At 68.9% G+C, this 20529-nt stretch overlaps 4 protein-coding genes across 6 annotated transcripts; 3 read left to right on the top strand and 1 right to left on the bottom strand.

Annotated features, from left to right (window-relative positions):
- Window positions 1–6: 6 nt before the first annotated feature.
- On the top strand, window positions 7–5611 carry CDC25B (cell division cycle 25B). Its single transcript, XM_068679457.1, is given in 21 exon segments — window positions 7–354; window positions 538–650; window positions 738–789; window positions 1257–1298; window positions 1427–1463; window positions 1566–1646; window positions 1735–1851; window positions 2056–2097; window positions 2100–2192; window positions 2469–2513; window positions 2515–2544; window positions 2768–2868; window positions 2870–2936; window positions 3328–3354; window positions 3356–3424; window positions 3554–3572; window positions 3575–3615; window positions 3714–3812; window positions 4077–4213; window positions 4979–5090; window positions 5178–5611. Coding segments are annotated over 21 exon segments (1623 nt in total). The 5' UTR covers window positions 7–196; the 3' UTR covers window positions 5319–5611.
- A 123-nt stretch (window positions 5612–5734) lies between these two features.
- On the top strand, window positions 5735–7453 carry AP5S1 (adaptor related protein complex 5 subunit sigma 1). Its single transcript, XM_068679456.1, is given in 4 exon segments — window positions 5735–6000; window positions 6002–6042; window positions 6928–6975; window positions 6977–7453. Coding segments are annotated over 4 exon segments (606 nt in total). The 5' UTR covers window positions 5735–5844; the 3' UTR covers window positions 7338–7453.
- Window positions 7454–9105: 1652 nt separating this feature from the next.
- Window positions 9106–11324, bottom strand: LOC137855370 (C-type lectin domain family 4 member F-like). Its single transcript, XM_068679455.1, has 7 exons — window positions 11166–11324; window positions 10940–11056; window positions 10774–10848; window positions 10643–10699; window positions 10367–10518; window positions 9412–9524; window positions 9106–9333 (listed from the first exon to the last, which is right to left on the bottom strand). Exons 1-7 carry the CDS (start codon window positions 11233–11235, stop codon window positions 9177–9179), a joined length of 741 nt encoding a protein of 246 aa, XP_068535556.1. The 5' UTR covers window positions 11236–11324; the 3' UTR covers window positions 9106–9176.
- Window positions 11325–13269: 1945 nt separating this feature from the next.
- On the top strand, window positions 13270–19859 carry LOC137855369 (RING finger protein 145-like). Of its 3 annotated transcripts, XM_068679454.1 has the most exons (10): window positions 13444–13719; window positions 14187–14295; window positions 14378–14469; window positions 17210–17445; window positions 17558–17733; window positions 17840–17980; window positions 18147–18329; window positions 18445–18592; window positions 18790–19146; window positions 19251–19859. In XM_068679454.1, the coding sequence occupies exons 1-10, from the start codon at window positions 13587–13589 to the stop codon at window positions 19686–19688; spliced, it is 2013 nt and encodes a 670-aa protein (XP_068535555.1). In that variant the 5' UTR covers window positions 13444–13586; the 3' UTR covers window positions 19689–19859. The 3 variants fall into 3 exon arrangements, with proteins under 3 accessions (XP_068535553.1, XP_068535552.1, XP_068535555.1); XM_068679452.1 differs by lacking the exon at window positions 14378–14469 and having other exon boundaries at window positions 13270–13719; window positions 18448–18592; XM_068679451.1 differs by lacking the exon at window positions 14378–14469 and having other exon boundaries at window positions 13270–13719.
- Window positions 19860–20529: the final 670 nt, after the last annotated feature.

Genomic DNA, 20529 nt, shown 5'->3' with positions numbered 1-20529 from the left:
CTTATTTTAATTTTTCTCTTATTTTACTTTTTATCTCATTTTACTTATCTCCTTTTAATTTTCATCTCCTTTTAATTTTTATCCTATTTTAATTTTTACCTTATTTCAGTTTTTATCCCATTTTTCTTTTAATCCCCTTTTTCCTTTTTACCCCATTTTCCCATTTCTGCCCCATTTTCCATTTCCCGCCCCCCCCATGGCTGCTCGGGGCGCCCCCAGCCCCCGCGGGCTGCCCGGGCTGGCGGCGCTGCTGGCGGTGGCGGCGGCGGGGGGGGGGGGCGCGGGGGGGTCGTCGGGGATGTCGCCGGTCACGACTCTGGCTCGCGACATGGACAAGCTGGCGGGGCTGGGCAGGTCAGTGTGCGGGGGGGGCTTTTTTTTGGGGGGGGGGCCTTTATTTTTTTTGGAGGGGTGCTTTTTTTTTTGGGGGGGGGGGGGATGTTCCGGGGGGGTTCCCGGCCGTGGTGTGGGGCTGGGGGGTGTTGTGGGGCTGCGGGTGAGGGTCCCAGCCCCGTGCCCCCCCCCCTTGTCCCGCAGCCACTGTGACACCCCCCGGAGAAAGGCTCCGGGGGGGCCCTTCCCGCGCCCCCGCTGCCGCCTGGCCCGCGCCTCCTCGGGCTCATCCCAGGGCTCCGACGCCTCGGATGCGGGTGAGTTTTTTTGGGGGGGGCACGGGGGGGGTCCCTTGGGGTGTCCCAGCCCCCCCCCAACCCACCCCCCGCACCCTGTCCCCCCAGGACTGGGCCTGGACTCCCCCACGCAGGAGGACCCCGAAGCCCTGGAGGACGTGTGAGTGCCCCCCCCCCCGGGGGAGACCCCCCCTGTACCCCATAACACCGCGTGGGGGGGGGTCCCCACCCGGGGCAGCCCCCCCCGGGCTGTCGTGTGTGCCCCCCCCCACCCCGCATGGAGCCGCCTTTACCCAAAATCCAGCTTGGGGGGGGGGGGGGGGGCAGGAAGCCGCAGCCTGTTCCGGGTGGTGCTGGGTGCTGGGGGGGGGGGGGCAGGATAAAATGGGGGGGGGCTGCAGGAGGGTCGTGTCCCCCCCCCCAGCCGTTGGCTATGGGCAGATGGCCGCTGGGGGGGGCCAGCTGGCGGGGGCAGCGCTGGTGGCCCCCATTAGCATACAGGTGGGCAGCGGGACCACCCGCGGGCCCCCCCACAGCCCGACCCCCCCCCCAGGGCTGTGCATCAGGCTGAGCCCCCCCCCCCAAAAAAAAAAAACACAAAGCAGTGCCCCCCCCCTCTCCCCACAGCTTCGAGAAGGCCGTGCTGGGGGCCGGCAGGGTCGTCACCGAGTAAGTTTGGGGGGTGCCCCCCATCCCCAGACCCCCCCCCCCGGGGCTGGGTCACCCCTTTTTGTGTGGGGGGGGTCCCCACGGCATATGGGGGGGGGCGCATTGATCATCCCCTCCTTGTCCTGCAGCAACAAGCTCCTGGCGCGCAGGATCCACTCGCTGCCGGTAAGATTTTGGAGGGGGGGGGCACAGGGACCATGGTCTGGGGGGGGCCGTGCAGCACCTCTCACCCCCCCCCCCCCCCCAAAAAAAAAAAACACCCCACAGCCACGGCTCCTGGGGGCCAGCCCAGCCCTGAGGAACATCTCCAACTGCAGCCCCCCCGCCAGGGAGCAGCCCCAGGACGATGTGAGTGGGGGCAGCCTATGGGGGGGGGGGGGGGGAATTGGGGAGGGGGCTGCTCTAACGCTGTGCCCCCCCCCTCGCCTTCCCGCAGGAGGGGGTCGTGTTTAAGAAGCCGCAGAGGCGGGGCACCGGGGGCGGCTGCAGGCGTCGAGGGGGGTCGGGGAAGGAGCCATTCGCACACAGACCCAGCTCCGCACCCAGCCTGCTGGTGAGAGGGGCTGGGGGGGGCGTGGGGGGGCTGGGGGGGGTCGGGGGGGTCATGGGGGGGCCTGCTGCTCGCAGGAACCAAATCTGCGAGCCCATGGGTGGGGGGGTGGCACCGTGGAGGGGATCGGGGGGGTCCCATCTCCCATTGGGGAGCACCGTGGGGGGGGGGGCAGCTGTGGGATATGTGTGTGTCCCCCCCCCCCAGTTTGACACCCCCGAGAAGGAAAACCTGCCCGAGGGCGAGAGCCCCCCGTGGTGCTGCGCCGCTGCTCCCTCACCTCCTCCATGGGCGAGGAGGATGATGATGGCTTCATGGAGATCCTGGACGAGGAGGAGATGAAGGTACGGGGGGGGGGGGGGCAGAGGGGGGGGGGCTCTGCTCTGCACCGTGCCCCCCCCCCCCCCCTATGACCCCCTCCCCGCTTTTTATGGCCGCACTGAGTCCCTGGGGTGGGCGAATCCATACGGCTGGTGACACCCAGGGGGTGTCGGAGCTCGGGGACACCCCAAAATTGGGAGCGGGGGGACTGAGCTGCCGGGGGGGGGGGGGCGAGATGCCTGGGGGGGGCAGCAGGGCTGAGCCCCCCTCACTGTCCCCCCCCCACACCGTGACAGCAGAGTGACACCGAGGTGCCACCGGGGATGGCGAGCCTGCTGACGGCCCCCACTGGTGAAACAGGAGGAGGCAGAGCCGGTAGGTGCAGCCCCCCCAAAACCCCAAAAAAACCCAAAAGCCCCCCCCAGGGGCAAAAACCCCTGGTGGGGGGGGGGCAGCAGCAGCAGCCCCAGGGCTTGGGGCACACCCTGGGATCCTCACCCCAAAAAGGGGAACCAGCGGAGCCCATGGGGTGGGGGTGTGCATTGCCCAGGGCACCCACGCGGGGGTCTCCTGTCCCCCCCCCCCCAAAAAAAAACAGCCCCCCAGCAAGCGCAGCAAGTGCCGGCAGCTGTTCCGCTCGCCCTCCATGCCCAGCAGCGTCATCCGGCCCATCCTCAAACGCCTGGGAGGCCCCAGGACAGGGACACCCCGTCAAAACCAAGCGGCGCCGCAGCGTGGCCGGCACCCCCGGAGAGGTGGCGGAACCGGTGGGTGACAGGGGAGGGGGTGTTTTGGGGGGGGGTCTCCTGCTCGCCCCCCCCCGGGCTCATGATCCATTCCTTGGGGGAGGTGGTGGAGATGGTGGGTGATGGGGGAGGCGGTGTTTGGGGGGGGGGGTCTCCTGCCACCCTCAGCTCCTGACCCATTCCTTGGGGGTGTTTTGGGTTTATTTTATTTTATTTTATTTTATTTTTATTTATTTTATTTTATATTTTTTATTTTATTTCATATTTTATATTTTATTTTATTATTTTATTTTATTTTATTTATTTTTTATTTTATTTTTTATTTTATTTTTTATTTTATTTTATTTTATTTTTTATTTTATTTTATATTTTATTTATTTTATAATTTTATTTTATTTTAATTTTTTTGCAGAAAGCGCGGCTGCTGCGCTCCCGGTCCCTTCTGCCAGGAGGAGATCGAGAACATCCTGGCCAACGACCACCGCGAGCTCATTGGGGACTTCTCCAAGGTGGGGGGGACCGGGGGTGCCCTCAACCCCCCCCCCCAAAAACCCAGGGTGGCCGCAGAGCCTGCTGGGGGCAACCAGGCTGGGTGGGTGCCCCCCCCCTCAGCCCCTAACCCCAAATGTCACCCCCAGGCTTACCTGCTGCAGACGGTGGAGGCAAACACCAGGACCTCAAATACATTTCCCCCGAAATGGTAAAGGAACGGCCCCATGAGGGGTATGGGGAGGGTCCCGGGAGCCCCCCCCCGGTGCCGGTGGGGGGGCTGACGGGGTCCTGCCCCCCCCCCCGCAGATGGTGGCGGTGCTGAGCGGGCAGTTCAGCAGCTTCATCGACAGCTGCGTGATCGTGGACTGCAGGTACCCCTACGAGTACGAGGGAGGCCACATCAAGGTCAGAACCGCTGCTGCACCCCGGGGGGGTGGGGGGGGCTCGCCCTGCCCTGTCCGAGGGTCCGAGCGGGGTGGGGGGGGGGCGTTAAAAATATCAAAAATATCAAAAATATCAAACGCCGCGGGTTTGGGATGCTCGTAAGGCGCTGAGCGGCGTCGCAGGGGGTGCTGCGTGTGCCTGGGGGGGTGTGGGGGGGTCTCACCCTGGCAAACAGCGGGGAGGCGGGGGGGTGAAGGTGCCTCCTGTGTCCCCCCCCCCCCGCAGGGTGCCGTTAACCTGCCGATGGAGCAGGACGTGGAGGAGTTCCTGCTGAAGAAGCCCATCGTGCCCTTTGACGCCAGCAAGCGCGTCATCCTCATCTTCCACTGCGAGTTCTCCTCCGAGCGGGGGCCCAGATGTACGTGGGGGGGCCGGGGGGGTGGCTCTTGGGGGCCGGGGGCTGCTCCTGGGGGCTTGGGGGGCTGCTCCTGGGGACCAGAGGCTCTTAGGGGCCAGGGGCTGTTCTTGGAGACTTGGGGGGCTGCTCTTGGGGTCTGGGGGGGCTGCTCCAGGGGGCCAGGGGCTCTTGGGGTCCAGGGGCTGCTCTTGGGGCCTGGGGGGCTACTCCTAGGGACTGGGGGGGCTGTTCTTGGGGCCAGGGGATGCTCCTGGGGACCAGAGGCTCTTGGGGGCTAGGGGCTGTTCTTGAGGGCCTGGGGGGCTGCTCCTGGGGGCCAGGGGCGGCTCCTGGAGCCTGGGGGGCTGCTCCTGGGGACCGGGGGCAGCTCTTGGGGCTTGGGGGGTGGCCCTTGGGGGCTGGGGACAGCTCCTGGGGACCAGAGGCTCTTAGGGGCCAGGGGGCTGTTCCTGGCCTGGGGGGCATCTCTTGGGGCCGGGGGCTGCTCTTGGGGACCAGGGGTGGCTCTTAGAGCCTGGGGGGCTGCTCATAGGGTCTGGGGGGCTGCTCTTAGGGCCTGGGGTCCACTCCTGGGGCCAGGGGCAGCTCTTGGGGCTTGGGGGGTGTCTCTTGGGGGCTGGGGGCTGCTCTTGGGGGCCAGGGGTGGCTGCTCTTAGGGTCTGGGGGGCAGCTCTTGGGGGCTGGTGGCTGCTCCTGGGGACCAGCACATCCTGCCCCAGGCCCCCCCCAACCATTCTGTCCCCCCCCCCCATCACCACCCCCTCCCCAGGTGCCGCTTTGTCCGCGAGAAGGACCGCGCCTGCAACGAGTACCCCCACCTGCACTACCCCGAGCTCTACGTCCTCAAGGGGGGGTACCGCGAGTTCTTCCCCCAGTACCAGGTGAGCCCCCCACGACCCCCCCCTCACTTCCCAATTACCTAATGTCCCGGGGGGGGTCTCTGACGGTGCCGGGTGCCCCCCCCCCAGGCACACTGCGAGCCCCAGGACTACCGGCCCATGCACCACGCCGACTTCAAGGAGGACCTGCGCAAATGTCGCCTCAAGAGCCGCACCTGGGCGGGCGAGCGCAGCCGCCGAGAGCTCTACAGCCGCCTCAACCACTGCTGAGACCCCCCACCACCGGGGGGGGGCCACCAGGACCTGGGGGGGGTCCCAGCTCCCCCCCCAGGGGGGGGGGTCCAGACCTCGTCCCGCAGCACTTGCAGCCCCCTCCCGGGTTTGTGCCCGCTGGGGGGCTGCAGAGAAGCACTTAGAGCCCCCCCCCGCACCCCTCGGGGGTCAGTGCCCGAGGGGGGGGCGTGGGGGGGGCGGTGCTATGGGACCGGGCAATAAATGGGGCTGGGGGCCTGGCAGGCTGCCCGTACTTCCGGGTACAGGCAGCGGCTTCACCGCCTCGCCCTCAATGCTTGAACTCCGCCAATCACAGCGCGTCTTCCGCGTCGCTTCGGCCAATCGCGTGGGCGCCGCTGTCACGTGTAGGGGGCACCTGCACCCGTTTCTCCAATGGGAATCGAGCGTCTCCGCGCCAGCCAATCACAACGCGGGGAGATGGGAGGGTGGGAGGAGCGTTAGCCCCGCCACGCCTCCTGCCACGTGACTTTTGGCGGGCCGGGGGTCGCGGCGCGGCGTTGCCATGGTGCGCGCGCTGCTGCTGCTGGCGCTGGGGGAGCCCGGCCACGCCCCCCCGCCTGGCCACGCCCCCGGCCACGCCCCCTGCCGCGTGCTGCTGGCGCGCTCCTTCGAGCCCCCCGGGACCCCCCCCGGGACACCCCCCTGGGTCCCCCCCCCGGCAGCGCCTCCGCCACAAGGAGCAGCTGCTGGCAGCGGCCAGGTATGGGGGGGGGCTCAGAGGGACCCCCCCCCGGGGGGAGTCCCATTTGGGGGGGGGGCACTGGGCTCGGTGGGAGGGGCTGTGGACCCCCCCCCCAATACCCCCAGGGATGGGGGAGCTTCATTTTGGGGGGGGCTGAGGTTGGTAGGACCCCCCCCACTGGGACCCCTGGGCAGTGGGACCCCCCCCAATAGGAATCCCATTGGGGAGGGGGGAGGCTGGGATCGGTGGGAGGGCTGTGGACCCCCCCCAATACCCCAGGGATAGGGGACCCATTTTGGGGGGGGTCTGGGCACGGTGGGACCCCCCTGCACACCACTACTGGGACCCCCGGGCTGTGGGACCCCCCCAATAGGAATCCCATTGGGGTGGGGGAGTTTGGGCTTGGTGGGAGGGCTTTGGACCCCCCCCCCAATACCCCCAGGGATAGGGGAGCTTCATTTTGGGGGGGGTCTGGGCTCAGTGGGACCCCCCCTGCACACCCCCTATTGGGACCCCCCCCTGCACACCCCCTATTGGGACCCCCGGGCTGTGGGACCCCCCAGTTGGAATCCCATTGAGGGTGGGGGGGTCTGGGCTCGGTGGGAGGGCTTTGGACCCCCCCAATACCCCCAGGTATAGGGGAACCCCATTTTGGGGGGGGTCTGGGCTCAGTGGGAGGGCTGCGGACCCCCCCCAATACCCCCAGCGATAGGGGAACCCCATTTTGGGGGGGGTCTGGGCTCAGTGGGAGGGCTGCGGACCCCCCCCAATACCCCCAGCAATAGGGGACCCCCCATTTTGGGGGGGGGGCAGGGCCCGGCGGGACCCCCCCCAGCAAGCCCTCCCCCTTCCCCCACACCCTATTAGAGGGGGGGTCCTCACCCAAATCCCCCCCCCCTCCAGACAGGTCGCCTCCCACTGCCACCTCCAGCACTCATCCTCCGGCCGCCCCCTCGCCCCCCCCTCTCCCGGAGGAGCCCCCAGCCCTGCAGCACGCCCCGGGGGGGCTTTTCCAGCTGCCCCCCGGCGACCCCTTCCCCCGGGCCACCCCGGTGGCTTGGCTGGGGGGCTCCGGGCTGGCCCTGGCCCTGCTGTGCGACCCCCGGGACAACCTGGCTCTGGCCGAGACCACCCTGAGGCTCCTGGCCCCCCGGCTGCTGGCCGCCCTGCGCCCCCCCGGCCCCCCCGGCCCGGGGGTCCTGCTGCGCCCCGATGCCGCCGACCTGCTGCTGGAGAGGCTCCTGCCCCGCGGGCAGCTCCTCTTCCTCACGCAGGCCTTCCTCCAGGCTGGGGAGAGGGGGGGGGCGCGCTGAGGTGGACCCCCCCCCCCCCCACACACACACACACCATGGGGTGTGGTTTTTTGGGGGGAAAAAGGGGGAATGGGGACACGGGGGGGTGCAGGGGGAATAAAGGTATGTGCTGGGGAGTGGTTGTTGGGGGTTTAATTGGGGGGGGTTGCAGAGGGGGTCATGGGGATGGGATGGGGTTGGGGTTGGGGTTGGGGATGGGGTGGGAGGGGAATGGGGATGGGATTAGGGATGGGATTGGGATGGGATTAGGGCTGGAGATAGGATGGGGATGGGATTGGGGATGGAAGGGGGATGGGATTGGGATTGGGGATGGGATGGGAATGGGATTGGGATTGGGGATGGGATGGGAATGGGATGGGCGTGGGATGGGGATAGAAGGGAAATGGGGATGGGGATGGGATTACGGATGGGATTAGGGATGCGGATGGGATGGGGATGGGGATGGAAGGGAAATGGGGATTGGATGGGATTGGGGGTGGGATTAGGGATTGGGGTTGGGATGGGAATGGGGTTGGGGATGGGATAGGGATGGGGATGGAAGGGGAATGGGGTTGGGATGGGATTAAGGATGGGATTAGGGATGGAGATGGGATTAGGTATGGGATGGGATGGGGATGGGATTAAGGATGGGATGGGGATGGAAGGGAAATGGGGATGGGATGGGGATGGGATTAGGGATGGGATGAGAGTGGGGTGGGGATGGGATGGGTTTTGGAATTAGGGATTTTATGGGGATGGGATGGGAATGGGATTAAGGATGGGGATGGAAGGGGAATGGGATTGGGGATGGGATGGAAGGGGGATGGGATTGACGTGGAGATGGGATGGGGATGGGATTAGGGTTGGGGATGGGATGGGGATGGAAGGGAAATGGGGATGGGATGGGATGGGATACAACAGGACAGGGTAGAATAGGACAGGACGGGACAGGCTGGGATAGAATGGGGGCACGGCTGGGCGCTGGGGGGAATAAAGGCACCCGCTGGGGAATGGTTGTTGGGGGTTTAATGGGGGGGGTCGGGGTGGGGTGGGGGGGTGAGAGTGGTGGGATAGGATTAGAGATGGGATGGGATTAGGGATGGGATTGGGATGGGGATGGAAGGAAATGGGGATGGGATGGAAGGGGGATGGGATTAGGATGGAGTTGGGATTGGCATTGGGATGGAGATGGGATGGGGATGAGATTGGGATGCGGATGGGGATGGGATTAGGGTTGTGATAGGGATGGGATGGGGATGGGATTAGGGATGGGATTGAGATGGGGATGGGATGGGGATGAGGATTGGATGGGTTTCAGAATTGGGGATGGGATGGAAGGGGAATGGGATTGGAGATGGGATGGGAATGGGATTAGGGATGGGGATGGGATGGTAATGGGACGGGAATAGGGTGGAATGGTGATGGGATGGGATACAACAGGACGGGGTAGAATAGGACAGAACACTTGGGTGGGGTTGCACAGACCCTATGGATCCCACGCCCCCCCCCGAGCACCTCGGGGCTCCCCAGGGGCCGGGCGCGTTCCCGAGGGCATCGTCAGGGGGCACCGGGGGGGGGGGGGGCTGTGGGGCTCTGCCCACCCTGGGGGGGGGCAGCACCGTGGGTGCCCCCAGCACCGGGACCTCCCCGGCCCTCACTGGGGGGGGCTGGGGGCTGCGCACGGGGGGGTCCCGGGGCAGGAATGGGGTGGCCACGGGGGCACCGGGGGGTGGCTGATTGGGGACGGGGGCGCACGGAGATGGGGGCACAGCATCGGGGGGGCACAGCGGATGTTTAATTGGATTTAATTGGGGGCAAATGGGCACCGCCTGCCTCACCCCGGGTTTGGGGGGGGGTCTCTCAGGGCCCCCCCAGGCCCCGCTTGCAGATCCAGAGGAAGGGGATGTTGCAGTTGTGGTCGTTCCAGAGCCCGGTGCCCACCGGGTGGATTTGGACGCACCCCTCGCGGCCCTGCTGCCCGTGCTGCTGCCGGTCCGGCTGCCCCGGTGCCCAGAAGCTGGGGGGCACAGCAGGTCGGGGGGGGGGGTCCCAGCAAGGTCCTGTGCCCCCCCCCAGATCCCTGCCGCCCCCCGACCTGTTGGCCGGGCTGTACGCGGTGCCGTCCACCCAGCGCCAGGTGTCGTTGGGGCCGCCGTCCTCCAGCCCGATCCAGTAAGAGCCCCCCCGCGACTCCCGTGCCAAGAACTCCTGCAAGGAGGGCTCAGGGGGGGGCAGGGGGAAAGTGGGGGGGTCGGGGGGGTAAAAGGGGCACGGGGGGGGGCAATGGGGGCACAGGGCGCAGGGGGTGCATGGGGTGGGGGGGCAGGGGGCTAATGGAGCAACAGGGGGGCACAAGGGGCAGGGGGGCACATGGGGCAGGGGGGTGCAGGGGGCAGGAAGGCACAGGCAGGGGGGTGCATGGGGTGGGGGGCACAGGGGGCAGGGGGGTGCATGGGGTGGGGGGTGCAGGGGATGGGGGGTACATGGGGCAAGGGGGGCGAATGGCACAGGGGGTGCACAGGGCAGGGGGGCGCATGGGGAAGGGGGTGCAGGGGGCAGAGGGGTACATGGGGCAGGAAGGCACAGGCAGGGGGGTGCACGGGGTAGGGGGGTGCAGGGGGCACAGGGGGCATGGGGTGCAGGGGGCACAGGGGGCATGGGGTGCATGGGGCAGGGGGGGCGAATGGCACAGGGGGTGCATGGGGCAGGGGGTGCAGGGGACAGAGGGTACATGGGGCAGGAAGGCACGGGTAGGGGGGTAGATGGTGCATGGGGTACGTGGGGTGGGGGGCGCATGGGGAAGGGGGTGCAGGGGGCAGAGGGTACATGGGGCAGGGGGGGCACAAGGGGCAGGGGGGCGCATGGGGCAGGGGGTGCAGGGGGCAGAGGGTACATGGGGCAGGGGGGTGTGTGGGGTGAGGGTGCACAGGGGGCACGGGGGTGCATGGGGCAGGGAGGTCAAATGGCACGGGGGGTGCATGGGGCACAGGGGGCAGGGGCAGGGGGTGCCCGGGGGTGTCCGCAGGGCGCAGCCCCCCCCCAGCTCCCACCTGCTCGTCCCAGCTGGTGATGGAGGTGAGCTGCGCCTGCCGGGACAGGCAGAACTCCCTCGCCTCGCGCCAGGGCTTCTTGTCCCAGGAGAAATAATAAATCCTCCCCCCGTGGTACCGCCAGCCCAGCCCCAGCCCCTGCAGCCAGCGCCCTGGGGACAGCGGGGGGGGGCTCGCTGCAGCCGTGCCGGGGGGGCACACGGGGGGCACACGGGGGGCACAGCCCTGCCCCGACCCCATGGGGTCTGTCCCCACGTCCCCACATCTCCACGTTACCCAAAGCGTCCCTGCGCCTCTGTGCCACCTCGGGGCTGTCACCGGGGCTCCGTGTGCCTGGGGGGGGGACAGCAGGGACAGGAGCCTGGCACAGCCCTGCCCGCGCCCCCCCTGCCACCAGCCACACTCACCCTCGGGGCTGGGCAGGGGTCCCAGCACCTCCAGCTCTGCCCGTGCCACCCGCAGCTCCGCGCGGTCCCGTGCGCCTGGGGAGGGCAAGGGGGGGGGTCAGGGCAGCCCCAGCCTCCCTCCTGCCCCCCAAAAAGGGGTGAGGGTCCCCAGCCTGGTTGTGCTTACGCAGGGTGGCCACGGCCACCAGGGCAGCCCCCAGGGCCAGGAGGGTCACCAAGCCCACGGCCAGCAGAGTGCCCAAAACCTGGCGGGATGGGGGCGGCCGGGTCCCCAAATCCAGAGCTGCGGAGAGACAGCAAAGGGACCCTCAGCGGGGGCTGAGCGGGACCCCCAGGACCTGCACCCCGGGGGTCCCAGCCCCACGGAGGAGCCGCGGGGTCGGGGTGCTCACCGCGGGGGTAGCGGATCTGGAGGTTCTCGTACAGGTCCGGCCCCTCGCTGCCCATCCTGCTGCCCCCCATGCCCCCCGACGCTTCCTCCCCGAGCCCCGCAGCGGCAGCCGAAGCAACCGAAAGTGCCAGGAAAGGGAAGAAGATACCGGGGGGGGGGGGGGCTGCGTGGGGTGCCACCGCCCAGGCTGGACAGGGATTCCCCCGTCCCAATGGGGTCAGGCCTCCACGCAGGGTTTGGGGACACCCCACGGGGACACCCCGCATGGGGGATCCCTGTCCCGCACCCCACAGCCAGCCCTGGGCTGCGGGGACCCACGGGTGGCTCCCCTGGGGGCACATCTGGCTCGTGGGGATGGCACGGGGGGGTCAGCCACAGCCTTGGCCACGCTCCCGAGCACCCCCCCGGCGCAGCCCTGTTCCGCTTTTTGCCCTCAGATGCAGAACTGGGTCCGGGAAACAGCAGGGGAAGGCTGGGGGGGGGGGGGGGGGGGGGGCGGGTTTTGGGGCTGTTTCCTGGGCTCAGCACCCCCGGTGTCCCCCCCCCAGGACAGCCCTCGCCTGTGCGCCCCTCCCCGTGTGCCCCACACCTCGCTGTGGGTGCCCCGGATGAGTTATTTCGCAGCTTTCTGGGTGTTTTTTTTTGGTTTGTTTTTGTTTTTGTTTTTGTTTTTAATTATTATTTTAGTTTCTGGGTGGTTTTTTTTGTTTTGTTTTCGTTTTGGCCCCATCCATCGTGGATGGATCTGCAAGATGCGGCACTGCCCCGGCACGGGGACGACCCGGGGACGCGATTCCCCCACCCGCCTGCAGCCCCTCGCCAGGCTCAGCCCCAGTGGCCCTACTGGGATGAACTGGGAGCCCTCATCCCCCCCCAGGCCGCTCCTGCACAGGGCTGAGGCCCCCCAGGATGAGGGGTCCCGGTCTCAGCACCCCCAAGGAGCTCCTGGGGGCCAGGAGGGTTTGGTCCCTGCTGCTGCGGGGGTCTTGGACTCGATGATCCCTGGGGGTCCCTTCCAGCTCGGGGGGTTTTATGGCCTCGGTGCTGGTGGGGGTCTCGTGGGGAGCAGGGGGAGGTCGGGGTGGGGTGGCTGAAAGCCCCAGCACGGGGAGCTTCGTGCAGGAGGCAGACTAAAAATGAACACCGAAAGAAGCAGCCCCAAAACCAAAGCCAAAGTTTCGGCTACCCAAAACGGCAGCACAGAGCCCGCTGGGTGCACCCAGAGCAGCTCAGCACGATGTAGCACGGCCCGAAATGAGGGATGGGGTCACTGGCTGCAGCCCCTGGGTTATGGGGTCAGACGCCATCCTGCCCCCACCACCAGCACCACCAGTACCACCAGTACCACCAGTACCACCAGTACCAGCTGGGCGAGCAAAGGCAGAAAGCGAGGCCTTCTCCTGTCCACTTACCCACGTAGCGTTTCTCCTTGTTAGGACAACACAACCACCCCGGAATGCAGAAATTTGGTTCTCTACTACAAAAACACAACTTCGTTTCTCACAGAATGGGCTGAAATTGCACCAGGGGAGGTTTGGGTTGGATATTAGGAAGAAATTCATTACTGGAAGGGTTGTGGGGCACCGGGACGGGCTGCCCGGGGAGGCGGGTGAGGTATTTAGGAGACATTTGGATGCAGAGCTTGGTGATGTGGGGCAGTGGAGGGCTGGGTAGGGTTGGGTCAGGGGCTGGGCTGGGGGATTTTGGGGTCTCCTCCAACCTGGGTGGCTCTGAGGTTCTGGAATTTTGGGGGATTCTGGAATTTGGGGATTCTGGGATTCTGGAATTTGGGGATTCTGCAATTTATGTGACTCTGTGACTGTGGGATTCCATGATTTTGTGACTCCGGGGTTCAATGATTTTGGGATTCTGTGCCTCTGGGGTTTTGTGGCTGTGTTTTTGGGGTTTTACACCGTTTTGGGCTCTGTTTCTTGGCAGCACGGAGGCGCTGCAGAACCCCCCCCCCCCTCCCCGCGCCCCTCTCAAAATGGCGGCCGCGGGGTCCCCCTCGCAGCCTGCCCGCACCCAACATGGCCGCCACCCGGCCGGGCGGGCGTCACCGGGCCGGGCCGCGCCCCTCTCCAAAATGGCCGCCCCCAGGCGCATCGCCCTCACCCAAGATGGCGGAACAGCGTGAGCCAAAGACACCGGTGCCCGCTTCCAAGATGGCGGCCGCAGCTTCATCCGCAGGCGGGCCCTCGCTCCGGGCCTCCCCGCCACGCACCGGGGCGGAGCGGGAGAAACCGAAAGTGGCGGCGGGCGCGGGGCCGGCACCGGGAGCGGGAGGGGCGGCGGGGGCGGGGCCCGCCGGGAGCCCCCACACAGGGCCAGGCCAGGCCGGGCGCCCCCCGCCGGGCCAGGCTGGGCCGGGCCGGGCCGGGGGAGCTCCCCCGGTGCCCCCCCCGGTTCCCCGGTCCCGGCCATGTCGCGGCTGGAGGCGGCGGCCAACGTGGCGCTGCGGGTGCCGGCGCTGGCGCTGCTGGACGCGCTGTACCGCTGGGACACGGCGGGGCCCGGCCCGCTGCCGGTACTGCCCGGGGCCGCCTCCTGCCTCGGTGAGGGCCGCGGGGGGGGGGGGCAGGGAGGGGGGGGCACCGGGACCGGCACCGGGACCGGGGAGCCCGGGGGGGTGAGGGGAGCTCTGCCCCGTGCCCCCCCACAGCCGCCCCGGTGCCCGGGGAGAGCCCCGGCACCCAGCGGGGTGGGGGTGTCACGGCCCCGGGGGGTGAAATTTTAGGAGGGGATGGGCAGAAAGCCCCAAACGCCCCAAAATTTTGGGGAGGGGATGGGCAGAAAGCCCCAAACGCCCCAAAATGTTGGGAGGGGACAGGCAGAAAGCCCCAAACGCCTCAAAATTTTAGGAGGGGATGTGCAGAAAGCCCCAAACGCCCCAAAATTTTATCCGGGGACGTGCAGAAAGCCCCGGCCGTGCCCGTCCCGTGCCGTGGCGGTGCTGGGGGCACGGAGGGGACCCCCCCAGGGACCCCCCCCCAATTATCGCTGTCCCCGTTGCCCCCCGCAGGCCACGCTCTGTGCCTGGTGCTGCTGCTGCTGCCCGTGCGCGCCCTGGTCCGGCTCTACCTGCACCTGCTCACGGCGCTGCTGCTCTGCGCGGGGCACCAGGCGGCCAGGTGAGGGGGGTACGGGGTCGGGGGGGGGGGTTTTGGGGTCCCGGTGGGGGGTTTTGGGGGTGCTGAGCCCCTTTCTATGCAGTGAGTACGTGCGTCGGGAGCTGGAGCACGGCTTCCAGGGCGCTGTGTACAGCGACGCGGCCGCCTTCAGGCGCTTCGCCACGGCACTCGCAGGTGAGAGGGACCCCCCCGGACCCCCCCGGACCACCCAAAAGGGTGGGGAGAGGGTGCGGGATTGGGGGCGAGGCGGAGGGTTTTGGGGACACGGCCAGGGGTTTGTCCCAGGGTCAGGGGGCTGCGGGGTCGTGGGGCTGCGGGGTCGTGGGGTGCTGCGGGGTCAGAGGGGCTTGTGGGGTCATGGGGCTGTGGGGTCGGGGGTTTGCGGGGTCAGGGGGCTGCGGGGTCGTGGGGCTTATGGGGCCAGGGTGCTGTGCGGGGTCAGGGTGCTGTGGGGTCGTGGGGGTACGGGGTCAGGGGGCTGCGGGGTCATGGGGGCTGCGGGGTCGTGGTGCTGCAGGGTCAGGGTGCTGCGGGGTTGTGGGGCTTGTGGGGTCAGGGGGCTGCGGGGTTGTGGGGCTTGTGGTGTCGTGGGGGCTGAGGGGTCTGGGTGCTGAGGGGTCTGGGGGGCTTGCAGGGTCGTGGGACTGCGGGGTCAGGGTGCTGCGGGGTCAGGGTGCTGCGGGGTCGTGGGTGCTGCAGGGTCAGGGTGCTGTGTGGGGTCAGGGTGCTGCGGGGTTGTGGGGCTGTGGGGTTGGGGCTCTGTGCGGGGTCGTGGGGGGCTGCGGGGTCGTGGGGGCTGCGGGGTCATGGGGGCTGCAGGGTCGGGGTGCTGCGGGGTCATGGGGGCTGCAGGGTCGTGGGGCTGTGGGGTCAGGGGTGCTGCGGGGTCGGAGGGGCTATGGGGTTGGTGGGGCTGCGGGGTTGGTGGGGCTGTGGGGTCAGGGTTTTGTGGGGTCGTGGGGGCTTGCGGGGTCGTGGGGGCTGCGGGGTCGTGGGGGCTGTGGGGTCGTGGGGGCTGCGGGGTCGTGGGGCTGCGGGGTCGTGGGGCTGCGGGGTCGTGGGGGCTTACGGGGTCGTGGGGTCTGTGGGGTCATGGGGCTTACAGGGTCAGGGTGCTGCGGGGTCGTGGGGGCTGCAGGGTCAGGGAGCTGCGGGGTCGTGGGGGCTGCGGGGTCGTGGGGGCTGCGGGGTCAGGGGGCTGTGGGGTCAGGGGGCTGCGGGGTCAGGGTCCTCCAGGGTCGTGGGGCTGTGGGGTCAGGGTGCTGCGGGGTCGGGGGGCTTATGGGGTCGGGGGGCTGCGGGGTCAGGGGGCTGCGGGGTCGTGGGGCTGCGGGGTCGTGGGGCTTATGGGGTCAGGGTGCTGCGGGGTCATGGGGCTGTGGGGTCGGGGTGCTGCGGGGTTGTGGGGCTTACGGGGTTGTGGGGCTTACGGGGTCGAGGGGCTGCGGGGTCGTGGGGGCTGCGGGGTCAGGGGGGCTGCGGGGTCAGGGGGCTGCGGGGTATGGGTGCTGCGGGGTATGGGTGCTGCGGGGTCGTGGGGGCTAGGGGGTCGTGGTGCTGCGGGGTCGTGGGGCTTACGGGGTCGTGGGGGCTGCGGGGTCGTGGGGGCTGCGGGGTCGTGGGGGCTGCGGGGTCAGAGGGGCTGCGGGGTCAGGGTTTTGTGGGGTCTGGGGGGCTTGCGGGGTCATGGGGGCTGCGGGGTTGTGGGGCTTGTGGTGTCGTGGGGGTTGTGGGGTCAGGGTGCTGCGGGGTCAGGGGCTTGCGGGGTCGTGGGGCTGCGGGGTCATGGGGCTGCGGGGTCAGGGTGCTGCGGGGTCGCGGGGGCTGCGGGGTCAGGGGGGCTTACGGGGTTGTGGGGCTGCAGGGTCAGGGTGCTGCGGGGTCATGGGAGCTTACGGGGTTGTGGGGGCTGCAGGGTCAGGGGTGCTGCGGGGTCGGTGGGGCTTCGGGGTCGCGGGGCTGCGGTGTCAGGGTGCTGCGGGGTCTGGGGGGCTGCAGGGTCAGGGTGCTGCGGGGTCATGGGAGCTTACGGGGTTGTGGGGCTGCAGGGTCAGGGTGCTGCGGGGTCGTGGGGGCTTATGGGGTCGTAGGGCTTACAGGGTCAGGGTGCTGTGGGGTCGGGGTCTGCGGGGTCGGGGCTCTGTGCGGGGTCGTGGGGGCTGCAGGGTCAGGGTGCTGCGGGGTCGTGGGGGCTGCAGGGTCAGGGTGCTGCGGGGTCGGGGGGGCTGTGGGGTCGTGGGGGCTGCGGGGTCAGGGGGCTGCGGGGTCAGGGGGCTTACGGGGTTGGTGGGGCTGCGGGGTCGTGGGGGCTGCGGGGCCGTGGGGGCTGCGGGCTCAGGGTGCTGCGGGCTCAGGGCGCTGCGGGGTCGGGGGGCTGCGGGGTTGTGGGGGCTGTGGGTTCAGTGGGGCTGCGGGGTCGTGGGGCTTGCGGGGTCGGGGGGGCTTATGGGGTCGTAGGGCTTACAGGGTCAGGGTGCTGCAGGGTCAGGGGGCTGTGGGGTCATGGGGGCTGCAGGGTCAAGGGGCTGTGGGGTCAAGGGGCTGTGGGGTTGTGGGGCTTACGGGGTCGTGGGGGCTGCGGGGTCGTAGGGCTTACAGGGTCAGGGTGCTGCGGGGTTGTGGGGCTTGTGGGGTCAGGGTGCTGCAGGGTCATGGGTGCTACAGGGTCGTGGGGCTGCAGGGTCAGGGTGCTGCGGGGTCGGGGGTCTGCGGGGTCGTGGGGTCTGCGGGGTCGGGGTGCTGCAGGGTCGTGGGGGCTGCGGGGTCATGGGGCTTGCGGGGTCGTGGGGGCTGCGAGGTCGTGGGGCTGCGGGGTCAGGGGGCTGCAGGGTCGTGGGGCTTATGGGGTTGTGGGGCTTATGGGGTCGTAGGGCCTACAGGGTCAGGGTGCTGACCCCCCCCGTGCCCCCCCCAGCCCAGGTGTGTGTGTGCACTCTCTGCACGCTCCTGCTGCGGCCCCGCCAGGCCTGGCTGTTCTCCGCCCCGCTGCTGCCCGTGCTGGCCCGGCTCTGCGGGGTCCCGCTGCGGCTTCTGCCCCTCGCCAACACCCTGGCGGCCGCCTGCAGCGGCGCGGAGCTGCTCTACCTGCTGGGCTCCCACCTCCTCGGCCCCTTCCAGCTGGCTGCCGCCGCCTGCCGCGAGCTCATGCAGGTACGGGGGGGGGCTGCGGACCCCCTAAAGTGACCATCCCCAACCCGCCACCACCCCTCGCCCCCCTGTATATGACACAGCCCCCTCCCCGCTGAGCCGTGCTGCCCCACAGGCCATGGAGGTGTACCGGGTGCTGGCGCTGGGGGTGTCCCTGTGGGGCCAGCTGGGCGTCCCCCTCCTCTTCCTCGTTTTTTGGCTGGTGCTCTTCTCCCTGCGCCTCTCCGCCTTCCTCGCCTCCTCCGGCAGCGCCGTGGCTCAGCAGGGGCTGCTCTTCGTCCTGCTCAGCAGGTGGGTGCTGGCGGTGCTCAGCCTTCCTCCCTCCTGGCCTCAGAGCGAGGAGGAGGAGGAGGAGGAGGAGGAAGGTGAGGGGTGCTGAGCCCGGGTCCCCCCGCAGCGTGGCCGAGTGCTGCAGCACGCCCTATTCCCTGGTGGGGCTCACCTTCACCGTCTCCTACCTGGCCCTGGGCGTGCTCAACCTCTGCAAGTTTTACCTGCTGGGCTTCGGAGCCTTCCACAACGGCAACGTCATGCACCGGTCAGCACCGGGGGGGCTACCGGGGGGGCTGGGGTGGGTGGGGGGCGTCCCCTGTCCCAGCCCTGCATGGGACAGCGGGGTCAGGAGCGATCCCGGGGCATCCAAAATGGGATGGGGACAGCCCGGGGTGTGGAGACCCCCGTCCTCACCCCCCTTTTTGTGGCAGGGGGGTGACGGAGGGGGTGACGCTGCTGCTGCTGGCGCTGCAGACGGGGCTGCTGGACCTGCAGGTCCTGCAGCGGACCTTCCTCCTCAGCATCATCCTCTTCATCGTCGTCACCTCCACGCTGCAGTCCATGATCGAGATCGCTGACCCCATCGTGCTGGCGCTGGGGGCTTCCCGAAACAGGTACCGGGCACCCGGGGGTGGGTGGGCAGCAGGAGGCAGCCCGGAGGCAGAGGGTGCTGCTGGGGGGTGCCTGTGGGGGGGAGACCCCCCCTGGCTGAGCTGTGCCCCCCCCCAGGAGCCTCTGGAAGCATTTTCGGGGTGTCAGCATGTGCCTCTTCCTGCTGGTCTTCCCCTGCTTCATGGCCTACAAGATCGCCCACTTTTTCCACCTGGATTTTTGGCTGCTCATCCTGGTCTCCAGCTGCATGCTCACCTCGCTGCAGGTACGGGGGGGCCCCCCCTGCTTCTGGGGGGGTCGCACATCCCCTCCCACAGCCCCGGGAGCTCCTGGAAGCTGGGCTTCCCTGGGCTGCTGGAGCACGGCGGTGTGCCAGGCGTGCTCGTGGTGCTGGGGGGGGGTGTCGGGGCGTGCTGCGCCCACCCAGCAGCACCCACCGCGTGTCCCCCCCCCCCCCCCCAGGTGCTGGGCACCCTGTTCATCTACGGGCTGTTCGTGGTGGAGCTGCTGCAGGCCACGCCGCTGGAGCGCATGGACGAGATCATTTACGGCGTCACCGCCGTCAGCCGCGTGCTGGAGTTTTTGGTGGCCCTGTGCGTGGTGGCTTACGGCAGCTGGGAGTCCCTGGTGGGCGAGTGGAGTTGGGTGGGGGTCTCGGTCATCGTCCTGCACTCCTACTGCAACGTTTGGCTGCGCGCCCGGGCGGGCTGGAGGAGTTTCTTGCTGCGCCGCCAGGCTGCCCAAAAAATCAGCTCCCTGCCCCGCGCCACCCGCGCCCAGCTGCGGGACCACGATGACGTCTGCGCCATCTGCTTCCAGGTGAGCCCCCCCACAACCTCCCCAACACCCAAATGGGGTCCGGAGGAGCCCCCCCCCCTGGGGTGTGTGCCGCAGGGTGATGTCCCCGCTGTGTGTGCCCGCAGGACATGCAGGTGGCCGTGGTCACCCCCTGCGGTCACTTCTTCCACGGCGCCTGCCTCCGCAAGTGGCTCTACGTGCAGGACACGTGCCCCATGTGCCACCAGGGGGTCGCCCCCCCGGCCCCCCAGGACGATGCCGGCAGCGGGATGGGGACGCAGGAGGGGGCAGCCCCCGAAGACGAGGGGTTGGAGGACGCGGGACCCCCAGCACGGCCCCAGGAGGATGAGCCCCCCCCTGGGGACAGCGTGCCAACAGGCCCAGGGGACAGCGGGGCTGGTGCCTGCAGCCCTGAGCGGGGTGAAGAAGCGGCGGGGGCCCCCCCACAGCCCCCCAGGGTGCCCCCCAGCACGGACTCGCAGCAGCTGCTGCCCCCCCCTGCCAGCCCCGATCCCACTGTGGGGGACAGTGGGGACAGCCACAGTGGGCACCAGCCCTCCTAGCACCCCCCCCTCCCCTCCTGCAGCCCCCTGGGTGCCCCCCCCCCCACCAGCAGCCCCCGGTGCCGGGGGGGGGGCTCCAGGCCCCCAGGGTTGGGGTCTCTCTGTGGGGTGCAGGGGCTGGGCCCAGGCTGTGCCCCAGGGACAGATTTTTGCAATAAATTTGGAGCTGAAGCTGCTGTGCCCCCCCTGCGCCCCCCCCCAGGACCTCAATGGGGTGGGGGCTGGGGCTGCATCCAGCCCTGTGTGCTTGGGGGGGCGCAGGGTGGGGGTCTGCCTGGCGGGGGGGGGGCATGGCTGGGTGTGGGGGGGTGCTGGGCTTGGCATGGGGCTGGTGGGGGACTGGCACAGGATGGGGGGGGGCTTGGTGGGGGTCTGGACACCCCCAGCCCCCTCCCAGCCCTGCTGCCAACCCCATTTCCCCAGTGCCATCCACATGCTGGGGGGGGGGGGGGCGTGGGGGCCCCTCTGTTCCCAAAAGGGGCTGGGGTCCCCTTCCCTGGGGTGCTCAGCCCCACTGGGGCTGGGGGGGGTCCCTGCGGGGGGGGCACGCAGCCCCTCTGCAGCCCGGCGGGGGAGGCAGGGAGGGCCCCAAGGGCTGGGGTCCCTGGGGAGGAGGTAAATGTGCCCCCCCCCCACCCCCTTCCAGCTCGGCCCCACCCCGCACTTACCCTAAGGAGGGTGACGCAGTGTCCCGGGGGGGCCCTGTGCATCCCATTAGCCAGGGGGGGGGAGGGAGAAGCGGCCATAAAACCCCTCGGGGGGAGCCTCCCTCCCCCCCCCTGAATCCCCCCCCCAGCCCTGCACCACCGCCTCGACCCCCAAACCCCCCCCCCCCGTGCCA

This window comes from Anas acuta, chromosome 4, assembly GCF_963932015.1.
Source record: "Anas acuta chromosome 4, bAnaAcu1.1, whole genome shotgun sequence".
Classification (NCBI taxonomy): domain Eukaryota; kingdom Metazoa; phylum Chordata; class Aves; order Anseriformes; family Anatidae; genus Anas; species Anas acuta.
The sequence above is the reverse complement of the archived record's forward strand: the minus strand, read 5'-3'. Positions and strand labels throughout refer to the sequence as shown.

What these genes read in the sequence shown, in the direction of transcription:
- LOC137855370 (XM_068679455.1), bottom strand. Translation starts at nt 11,235, where the DNA reads ATGGGGGGCAGCAGGATGGGCAGCGAGGGGCCGGACCTGTACGAGAAC. An exon ending in CCAGATCCGCTACCCCCGCG is followed by an intron (nt 11,057 to 11,165) that starts GTGAGCACCCCG and finishes GTCTCTCCGCAG; the next exon opens with CTCTGGATTTGGGGACCCGG. An exon ending in GGTGGCCGTGGCCACCCTGC is followed by an intron (nt 10,849 to 10,939) that starts GTAAGCACAACC and finishes TGCCCTCCCCAG; the next exon opens with GCGCACGGGACCGCGCGGAG.
- LOC137855369 (XM_068679451.1), top strand. Translation starts at nt 13,285, where the DNA reads ATGGCGGAACAGCGTGAGCCAAAGACACCGGTGCCCGCTTCCAAGATG. An exon ending in CGGGGCCGCCTCCTGCCTCG is followed by an intron (nt 13,720 to 14,186) that starts GTGAGGGCCGCG and finishes TGCCCCCCGCAG; the next exon opens with GCCACGCTCTGTGCCTGGTG. An exon ending in CCTGCCGCGAGCTCATGCAG is followed by an intron (nt 17,446 to 17,557) that starts GTACGGGGGGGG and finishes GCTGCCCCACAG; the next exon opens with GCCATGGAGGTGTACCGGGT.